Source organism: Gymnogyps californianus, chromosome 20 (genome assembly GCF_018139145.2).
Source record: "Gymnogyps californianus isolate 813 chromosome 20, ASM1813914v2, whole genome shotgun sequence".
Taxonomy (NCBI): domain Eukaryota; kingdom Metazoa; phylum Chordata; class Aves; order Accipitriformes; family Cathartidae; genus Gymnogyps; species Gymnogyps californianus.
In genome coordinates, this window is record NC_059490.1 from 991,280 (window position 1) to 1,001,090 (window position 9,811).

The 9,811-nt window shown below is 65.9% G+C and overlaps 1 protein-coding gene across 1 annotated transcript; it reads left to right on the forward strand.

Moving 5' to 3' along the window:
• The first annotated feature begins 1,059 nt into the window (after positions 1 to 1,059).
• LOC127024255 (septin-4-like) lies at positions 1,060 to 9,477 on the forward strand. Its single transcript, XM_050908701.1, has 13 exons — positions 1,060 to 1,095; positions 2,510 to 2,638; positions 2,887 to 3,186; positions 3,418 to 3,511; positions 3,627 to 3,713; positions 4,586 to 4,709; positions 4,897 to 5,031; positions 5,120 to 5,237; positions 5,606 to 5,707; positions 6,146 to 6,242; positions 6,389 to 6,551; positions 8,985 to 9,084; positions 9,418 to 9,477. The coding sequence occupies exons 1-13, from the start codon at positions 1,060 to 1,062 to the stop codon at positions 9,475 to 9,477; spliced, it is 1,545 nt and encodes a 514-aa protein (XP_050764658.1).
• The last annotated feature ends 334 nt before the right edge of the window (positions 9,478 to 9,811 follow it).

Sequence of the window (9,811 nt, forward strand, 5' to 3'; positions counted from 1 at the left end):
CGAAGCTGGGTGGGGGGAGATCCAGCGTGGCTGGGACCCAGGGATGCTGGGGATCAGCACAGAAGCATCCAGGCCCCTCTCCATGTCGGCAGGCTCACGGTTCATCGCGCCTGTCCTGGCACCAGCCGATGCTTCCCGCTTCTTAGTGCTTTCCTGGCGAATGCAGCCCTTCCACGGCTGAGCGACCCCAGCTCCGTGCCTGAGCTGCTCTGATGCATCTCGACATGCATCAAGGTGAATCACCCTCCCGGGTGACCCCCGGCAGTGACAGCTCGGGTGCCCTCGCTGCCACCCGCGGGGCACTGTTAACCCTTAACCTCCCCAAGGATGAGCCGGGGAAGCTGAGGCAGGACCACTGGAGTTTCTGCCAGGGATCCCTGTGGTGAGCATCATCCCTGCTTCTCCCAGCCCGGGGTCGGGTCCTTCCCAGCCAGACCCACCAGGCGCAGCCAGAGCAGCGACTTGGAGCCGTGCGGGGAAGCTTTCATTGTCAGGCACAAGCGTTGAGTTTTCCAACAGTCTTTCATGGGAAACTGGGTTTCTTGCCTCAAAGACGCTGGGGCCTGCTGGGGCAGCTGCGGGGTGCTCCAGGGTGGGGAGCGGGAGAGGATCTGGCATGCACCGGGATGGAGGAGGTTTTTGTCCTGGGATGGAGGTGTTTCCAAAGGCTGAATGTCCTCCTGGGCTATAGCCAAGCTGTGTGCTCAGCCCAGGGAGGGGGGTGGTGGTGATGATGATGGTGGTGGTGGTCATGCAGCCCCCCCAGGGCCTGCCTTGCCACCTCCTTGGCCAACGGTGCCTTGCTGGTCCTTGACTTCTCGACAACTGGGCAGGAGCTGGGCTTGGCTCTGCCCCAGGGCTCCCCCTCCCCTCCTGTGCCTCCCACACTGGTCCTGCCCCCCAGCACCCACAGGGGCTGTGCCTGGCTGCTGGGTGCCGTGGACGCCTGGGCCACGGTGCCTGCCCAGGGTGGCGTTATGCTAATGCCGCTCCCTATCCCTCCGCGCAGCCAGTGCTGCTCAGCATCCTCTCCCGGCCACGGGTGATGCCGGCTCTGCCATGGCCACCTGCCCTGAGCTGCAGCCTGGGCAAGAGGTATGGGGGCAGCGTCCCTCTCCGGCGGGGCAAGAGAGGGGGCAGATGGGGATGGGGGGACCCAGAGCACCCCAGTGCTGTGGGAAGGTGCCACAGCCGATGCTCTGTTCCTGGGATGGCCTTGCCGGGGGCTGAGCTTGCTGCAGGACCCCCGAAGATGCAGTGCAACCCCCCCCCCCCCCCATGCTGCAGCATCGCCAAGGCCATCGGCTTCTCTGGGGTGGGGGATGAGGGGGAGCCCCAAGGGATGGAGCGGCAGCGGGGCTGGGAGCGCTTGGTGGTGGTGACATCATCTCCCATCCCTGTGTGGCCCCCTGCCGGGCTGTGCTGTGGTGGGGGCTGGTGCTGAGCCCCCCCAGGTCAAGGTCGGTGAGGAAGAGGATGCTGTGGTCACACAGAACCATGGAGCGATATTGACCCGCTGGGGGAGAGGAGAGCATGGGGGTCCTGCAGCCCCCGCCATGGGGGCACCTGCTGCCCCCCCCCAGCCTGGCACCATGGCCCCCCGTGCTGGTGGCCGCAGGGGTACTGGGGAGCAGGGGGCAGGCGTGCAAGCACACAGCCCTGGCAGCACCGTGACCTTGTTTCCAGCCCACTAATTCAGTGCATCTCGCCTTGCCGCCGGCACGGCTGCCCTCCCCGCCGATGGAGCTGGGACACGGGACAGGGGAGGACACGTGTCCCCACGGAGGGCTCTTGCCTCGAGGCCGTGATCTAGGGGGGCACTGACCCCAGGTGTGAGCCTGCAGGGTCGGGGGCTCCCCCAGACCCTATGTGCCCCCCATATGGGGGTCTCCCTGCCCATGGGGCTGGAGTATCCTGGCGGTTGCTGTGGCAGGGCATCGGGGACCCCGGTGTCTGCTGGCAGGAGGGCTTGGTCCCACGGGAGCCGCTGCCGGCCGTGCCCTTGGGAACGCGTCTCCTCCCACCAGCGCTTGTAAACAGGATGTGGAGCCATCCCAGTCCCGGCATCCCCGTCCCTCGTCCCAGCCCCATGACCCCACGGGGCCACCAGCTCGGGGACTGCTGTGCCCGGCCCCCCAGGCCCCTGCCTGGGTGCTGCTGCCTGCACCAGCTCCAGGATGGGCAGAGCCAGGGCAAGGGGGTGTCGGGGTTCCTGGTGCGTGCGAGGACACGGCCTGAGTGTGGCCATGGGGTTCGTAGCCCCTTTGCACGACAGGTTGTGTTGCCCCGAGCCCTTTGCTGTGGGTCAGGTCCCAGGATGGGAGCCCCTTGTGCCGTTGCCCGTGCTGAGACCCTGCAAGTGGGCAGGCAGGGGGGCACAGGCAGACCCCTGCCCACCATCTGCCTCCCCCCTGGGTCCGGCCCCACTGCCAGCTCCTCCGCCGCTGCTGTTCATCTCTTCTTGGTGTCTCTCCCTCCTCCCCGGCACCCCCTCCCCGTCCTCCCGCAGGCCATGGGGTGTGCGGGGGTTCTGGCTACCCCAGAAGACCCCGAGGAGCGGCGGGGTGCCCAGGGGGAAGGTCCCTGTCCCTGTCCCCTGGAGTGCCAGGAGCTGGCTGCCATCCCTGCGCCACAAGCTGTAAGCGCCTGGGGTGCATGGGGCCATGGCTGTCCCCACTGCCATCCCTGTGGCTGTCCCCATCACTGGCCCCAGGGTGGTGGCTGGTCCCCTGGGGTGGCCGTGTCCCCCATCTCCTCCCATCCCTCCCATCCTTGGGGTGCATGCGTCTGAGTGCTGCGGGGTGGGGGCTCGTGATGCCGAGTCGGGTGATGCCACCTTGGGCTGGCGCTGCCACCATTGATGTCACCTCCTCCCTTGGTCCCCAGATAAAGCGTTTCCTGAAGGAGGACTCGGAGGAGGCTGAGCTGACCCAGCTCCTGCGGGACTGCCCACCGGCCGACAGCCCCAGGAAGGTGGAGCCCCCAGAGAGCTGGCGGGAGCCTGGCCACCCCCTCTGCGGTGTGGGCAGGGTCCCCCCCGACGAACTCGCTGACGAGAGGGACGCCAGGATCTTCTCCCGGTCTCGGCCCCTGGATTTCCAGCAGCACATCGCCGCCCCCCCACCCCCCAGCCCCAACCGTCCACGGAGCCCCTGGGGGCAGCTGGACCCCTACGACTCCTCCGAGGTGCAGGATGTGTCCCCGGGGAGCGGGGGGACACGGGGCGAGGGGCTGCAGGAGTCACGGTGCAGGATGTTTCCACCCTCTGAACCCAAGGGGTTCGGGCAGGCATGGCCGCATCCCGCGGTACTCCAACCCTGGGGGACCCCTTGGAGGGGCGAGGGGAAGGGGGTGCCCTGCCAGGATGGAGGGGGTGGGATGGTGGTGTCCCCTGTCCCATGTCCCCTCTGCCCGCAGGATGACAAGGAGTACGTGGGCTTTGCCACGCTGCCCAACCAGGTCCATCGGAAGTCGGTGAAGAAGGGCTTCGACTTCACCCTCATGGTGGCAGGTACGGGGGGGCCGAGCCTGGCACGGGGGATGCTGACCCCACTCTGGATCCCAAAAGCCATGGAGCGGGGTGGGGGGACCAGCTGCCCCCCCTCACCCTTGTCCCCCTGTCCCAGGGGAATCCGGGCTGGGCAAGTCCACCCTGGTCAACAGCCTCTTCCTGACGGACATGTACAGAGACCGCAAGCTGCTGAACGCTGAAGGTGAGGGGGGGGCCAGTCCCAGCGATGGGGTGTCCTGGGGGGGTTCCACAGCCCGTGCCACTCCAGGGCTGCAGCCCCTCTCCCTGCCCAGCCGGGCTCCTCCAGCTCTCCAAGCTGCGTGCGGCTCGTTGCCAGCTGCCCGCTGGCGCTGGGGACTGCTCCAAGGCAGCGGGGACCCCCCTGCCCGGCACGGGGACCCCCCGTGGGGCTTTGTCCCCGCTGGGAAAACAAGTCCCAGCTCGTTGGGGATCAGCTGGAGCCGCAGCAAATCCATGGACAGTTGCGGTCCAGGGCACGGTGCCGGTTCAGCTGCAGCCAGTTTTTTGAATTAAAATCGCCCAAACTTGCCCAAATCCCCAGGGGTTCGAGGCGGTTGTTTGATTTGTTTTGAGGCGGTTGTTTGATTTGTTTCCGTTGCTTGGAGCAAAAGCCAAACCGCCTGTGGCCGCATGCACACGATGCAACGGAAGCATCCTTGGGGATGCAGGGACATGGAGGGGTCGTGAGGGTAAAGGGGTATGCGCAGTCCCGGAGCCGTGGGGTCACGTGTGGGGGTACAGGGAGCCAAAAACGCTCCCACAGGGATGCTCGGCCCCAGCAGACCCCCATGCTGCTGGAGCTGGGCCGTCACGGGGTGGCAGTGGCACAGCCACCGAGGGATGGGTGCGCATCCACATGGATGCGGGGGCCCATGGCATGCAGCATCATCTCTTGGTGCTGGACCCCGGTGCACGTCAGGGCTGATCCTGCAAAGCCACCTCAGCCCCCCCCGGGTGGGGGGTGACACCCAGGGGCTGCAGCATCTCCTCGTGTCACCCCCATCGTCTCTTGCCCGGGGTGCCCCTCTGTCGATGAGTCTCCTGCCACTGCAGAGCGCATCACGCAGACGGTGGAGATCACCAAGCACGTGGTGGACATCGAGGAGAAGGGTGTCAAGCTGCGCCTGACCATTGTGGACACGCCGGGCTTCGGTGATGCAGTCAACAACACCGAGTGGTGCGTCCCATGGCGGGGTGGGGGGGTCTCCCCAGGGCCAGGCGGTGCCACCGTGGGTGCCAGCGGCTCTGAGGGTGGGATGCCCATGGTTCCTTGGGCTGCGATGCTGAGCCATGGGAGATGTTGAGCTGGGGGTCCAGGGAAAGCCCCGCAGGAGACTCAGACAGTCACCTCCCTGTCCCCGCAGCTGGAAGCCAGTGGCCGACTACATCGACCAGCAGTTTGAGCAGTATTTCCGTGATGAAAGTGGCCTCAACCGGAAGAACATCCAGGACAACCGCGTCCACTGCTGCATCTACTTCATCTCGCCCTTCGGCCACGGGTACAGGCAGCCCCCGCCTGCGCTGCCGGGATGGGGGACGCTGGGGAAGGGGCTTGGTGGGACAGTGCTCACCAGGCTCCCCCTGCAGCCTCCGGCCCCTGGACGTGGAGTTCATGAGAGCCCTGCACCAGCGAGTGAACATCGTGCCGGTGCTGGCCAAGGCTGACACCCTGACCCCCGCCGAGGTGGAGCGCATGAAGAACAAGGTAAGGGGAGGTCGGCCCAGCCTGGAGCTGTCCCAGCGGGTCCCTGGGGATGGGGGTGCCCTAGGGGCTGGGGTCCCCGCTTGGCTGGGGACTCTCTCCAGGCCTTGCCCGGGCTTTGCCATGGAGCATCCTCCATGCTTGCAGCACTGTAGAGGACCATGTTGCCCACGTGGCCACCAAGGATATGTCGCCCTGGTGCTCAGCTAGGGGCTGGAAGGGTGCGGGGGGGTGTCCATGACATCTAGCCTGGGGGGTCCTGCAGGGGAAAGGGTTTTGTGGGTCCTTGGGGGACACCGGAGCTGTGTGGCGCTTCCCACCCTGTTTCCGAGGGCCAGAGCCCTGCCCTCAGCGGGGCTGTCTGCCTCCAGATCCGGGAGGAGATCGACCACTACGGCATCCGCATCTACCAATTCCCTGAGTGCGACTCGGACGAGGATGAGGAGTTCAAGCTGCAGGACCAGGCACTGAAGGTGGGCCATAGAATCATAGAATGGTTTGGGTTGGAAGGGACCTTTAAAGGTCATCTAGTCCCACCCCCCCTGCAAAGGGTCGGGCTCCTCCAGCTCCATCCTTGTGGGGGCAGAGCCCCATGGCCGGGAGAACACGTCATCCTGGGGTACCCTTGGGACTCTTTGGGGCCACGTGAGCCCTCCGGCAGCCTCAGCATGGTGGGGTTAGTACATATCTCACTACCCGGGCATGTCACCAAGACCCCACAGGTGCCACCTGCAGCTTGGTGGGATGGAGCTGGGGTGGAGAAACCCATGCCATGAATGCTGCCATCCCACCTGGAGCTCTGGGATATCTTGGCAAATGGGTGCTGGATATGGTCGAGGAGATGCATGTGGTGGGATATTGGCCACGGTGGACAGGATCGAGCTCTGCTAACCCCCGCCATCCTCTTGCAGGAGAGCATCCCCTTCGCCGTCATCGGCAGCAACACAGTTGTGGAAGCCAAAGGCCGGCGTGTCCGCGGGCGCCTCTACCCCTGGGGCATCGTGGAAGGTAACGCTGGGCAATGTCCCCGGCGTCCCACTGGCCTTTTGGGGACGGGGACATTGCATGACCTATCTCCATGCTGCTCAGCCCTGGGGGGCTTGGGAGGATGTGGGGGGCTGGCTATGGCCCCCTGACCTCGGGCTCCCCTGCAGTGGAGAACCCGTCCCACTGCGACTTCGTGAAGCTGCGGACGATGCTGGTGAGGACCCACATGCAGGACCTCAAGGACGTGACGCGGGAAACCCACTATGAGAACTACCGCACACAGTGCATCCAGAGCATGACCCGCATGGTGGTGAAGGAGAGGAACCGCAAGTATGGGGCCGGGAGTGGGGTGCCAGGCTGGGGGGGTGTGTTGGGGGGGAGCGTCTCCTCTTTTTGGGGTGACCCCGGCCCATTGCAAGTGGTGATCTTGGGGGGGTTGTGGTTGTGTGTGGATCCATGCCAGGCATCGTGGTGGGCTGGGCGAGGAAGACTTGGCAGCATGATGGGGTGCCCCGGTGCAATGGGGGGCCCTTCCCGTGTCATTGGGCTGGGGCTGGCTGGGGGGGGGGGGGATGCTCTGGCAGCAAGGGGGACCCTGCATCCCCCCAGGGCTGGGTCTGTCTTAGGAAGGATGCTCCAGCAGCGAGGGGGACGCTGTGTCCCCCTGGCCTAGCTGGGGAGGGATGCTCAAGCAGTGATGGGGACCCTGTGTCCCCCGGGGCTGGGACTGGCTGGCAGGGTGGGGGAAATGCTCTGGCAGTGAAGGGGACTCTGCATCCCCCTGGGGCCAGCTGGGGGGGTGATGCTCCGGCAGTGAAGGGGACCCTGCGTGTCCCCCTGGGCTGGGTCTGTCTCAGAGGGAATGCTCCAGCAGTGAGGGGGACCCTGCGTCCCCCTCGGGCTGGGGGGGATGCTCTGGCAGGGAGGGGGACCCTGCGTCCATGCAGGCTCCGGGGCTGGAGCGGGAGCCAAGCAAGCAGCCGATGCTGGGGCTCTGCCCTGGTACCAGCCAGATTCATGGCACTCGCATCCCCTTTAGCCACCCCAAGAGGCTGGGGGGGCCCCCCAAAGCAGGGTCCCTGGTGGGACCCTCCAGCCGGGGACCTGGAGCGGTGCAGGAGCGAGCAGAGGCCCCGTGGGTCATGGGGGGGCCAAAGTAGCGGTGCTGGCGGGGGGGGCTGGCAGTGGCTATAGGTGCCTTTAAGCTGGTCTCTCCATACGTGCTGCTGGAGAAGGCGGCATCCCTCCGTGCTGAGGCTGTGCTGTGCCGACTGCTCCGCCGACTGAGCCAGGATCCGGCCGAGGCCACGCTGGGCCCCCGCCGCCCTCCTCCCCCTGCCCGTCCCCCTGGCCCCTATATAAAGTACTTGCTGGTATCCAACGCTGTCTTGGTCCTTCTGTGCCCACGCAAGGGCCAGGCAGCCGCTCTCGGGGAGAGCCGGCCCCATGGCCGCCCAACCTGTTGCCCGCACAAGTTGCCCTTGGGGTGCCAGCACCACCGGCGCTGCCGGGAGGACTCTGTATGCTGGTGGCATCACCCCGGCTCACCCAGGCAAGGTGGGGTTGGGGGGACGTGTCACCGTTTGGTGGCACCTAGCTTTTCCCAGCCAAAGGCTGCCCAAGGGGAGGGCTGCAGGGCAGGCACCCCCATCGTACTGCCCTCCCAGGGGGCTGCGATTTTGGGGTGCAGGAGGCAGGGGTAGATAGTCTTTCCTGGGCTGGTGAAGCTGCTTGCCCTGTTGCTGGTGCCCACCTCAAGCCTTGTCTTGCTGCCAGGGATGGAAGGAGCTCGATGCGCTCCCCCCGGGTCCCCCCACGGCAAGGAGCCGTGACAACGGGCAGCAACTTCCAAAGCAGCTCAGGATGCGGCCAAACCCATCCCTTGCCGTGGCACGCTGGCACCGCCTGCCCCGGCACAATGGGACCCCACAGGGCAGGGGTGGCCCAGCCGGCCCGTGCAACATCCGCTGTGTCCATCACCCCTTTGCATGCAGAGGGGCTGTGCCGGCGCTGGCACGTGGCAGTGGCACGTGGCGGCATGCGTGACCCCTGCCAGCCGCATTGGCGGTGTCCCAGCCATGTCGTCACCTACCGGGGTAGCACGTGGCAGCCACAGGGACCCGGCTGGGAGAGCTGGTCCCTCCCCATTGCTGTTGGCAGTTGGCATGGGAGAAGCCATCGATTTGGCTGGCCACGGTCCTGCGCGGTGGGGTGGCCCCGGGGGGATCCTCGCAGCTCCCTCCAGCAGGGATGGGCTTGAACGGGAGCTGATACTCGGGAAAAGGGGTGCGGAGCATCCCTGGCGCTGGCCGCGCAGCAGGGTGCACGGGGAGCCCGTCCTGCAGTGGGGCTGCGGCTGTGGGAGAGAAGGGAGATGCCGAGTTTAAGATGTTTTAAAGCAGCAGAGAAAACATTGGGTGAGGAGAGCCTGACCCCACCTTGAAGCACCCAGGCAGGACTCTGTGCCCTGGGGGTTCCCTGGCACCCTTGCTGTGGTGGTGCCTCCCTGGGTCCCCCCAAACTGGTTTGCAGTGGGTCAGGAGTGCTGAGGTTTGGGGGGATGCCTGGAGCTGCCCATATTTCCCCCTGCCGGGAAAAGGGCTGAGCGTGGCCCTGGTCAGGGGGGCTCAGGGTCTTTGCAGGCGGGTGGTGGGTATCTGCAAGGTTTGGGGTCTCTGGGGCTGCAGCACCCATGGGGAAATGTCCTCCATGGGGGGCTGGGGGGGCTGTGGCAGCATCCTCACCACCTCTCTCTGCCCACAGCAAGCTGACGCGGGAGAGCGGGACAGATTTCCCCATCCCTGTCATCCCCCCAGTGCCAGACGTGGAGACGGAGAAGCTCATCCGGGAGAAGGACGAGGAGGTGAGTGTCGGGGAGGGCTGAGCCCCCCCAGTCACCCCCCACCATGTCCCCAGCGCCATTGATGGCATAGCTGTGAGGAGCCACCCTTCCTGCAGCATCCCAGCATCTGCTGCTCCTCAGGCCAGGGGGAGGCAGTGTTGGAGAGGCATCAGAGGGTTTCCCCCCCCCAGCCCACAGCTCTTGGTGATCCCAGTCTGCTTGGGATTCTTGACCCAAATATGTTTGCAAGGGAGCTGGCATGGCTGGGGGGTGCCAGCTCCATGCTGGTGGTGGCATGGAGCTCCATGCTCCATCATGGGGGTGCCCCATGATCCCTGCTCTGCTCCCTTCCAGCTGCGGCGGATGCAGGAGATGCTCCAGAAGATCCAGAAGCAGATGAAGGACTCTCACTAGCCCCTTTTTCCTCCTCCTCCTCCTTGTCCCTCCCCCCCCCCCCCCCCCAGATCAGAAATGTTTACATCATGCTCCATCCTGCTCTGGCCCCGCTGTGAGACTCGGTACCAACACCGCACCCACCACCTTAAGCTGCTGCAGTTTCGCCTTATCCAACCGGCCAGCGCCCGTCCCACGGGGACGGCGAGGGGACAGGGCACCCAGCCCGGGTGTCCCCTGTCCTGGCCATGACAGCAATCGCTGCCCCAGCCCTGCCCCAGGCTTTGGCTTTCCCTGTTTCCCCCACAGCTCTGGGGAGGGCCACCGGCCAGCCTGCTCCTTGCGTCGTGTCCTT

Bases quoted from the DNA above. Each gene is read 5' to 3' on its own strand.
- LOC127024255 (XM_050908701.1), top strand. From the start codon at position 1,060: ATGGCCACCTGCCCTGAGCTGCAGCCTGGGCAAGAG. The intron at 5,032-5,119 runs GTACAGGCAGCC...CTCCCCCTGCAG, and splicing joins ATCTCGCCCTTCGGCCACGG to CCTCCGGCCCCTGGACGTGG. The intron at 9,085-9,417 runs GTGAGTGTCGGG...GCTCCCTTCCAG, and splicing joins TCCGGGAGAAGGACGAGGAG to CTGCGGCGGATGCAGGAGAT.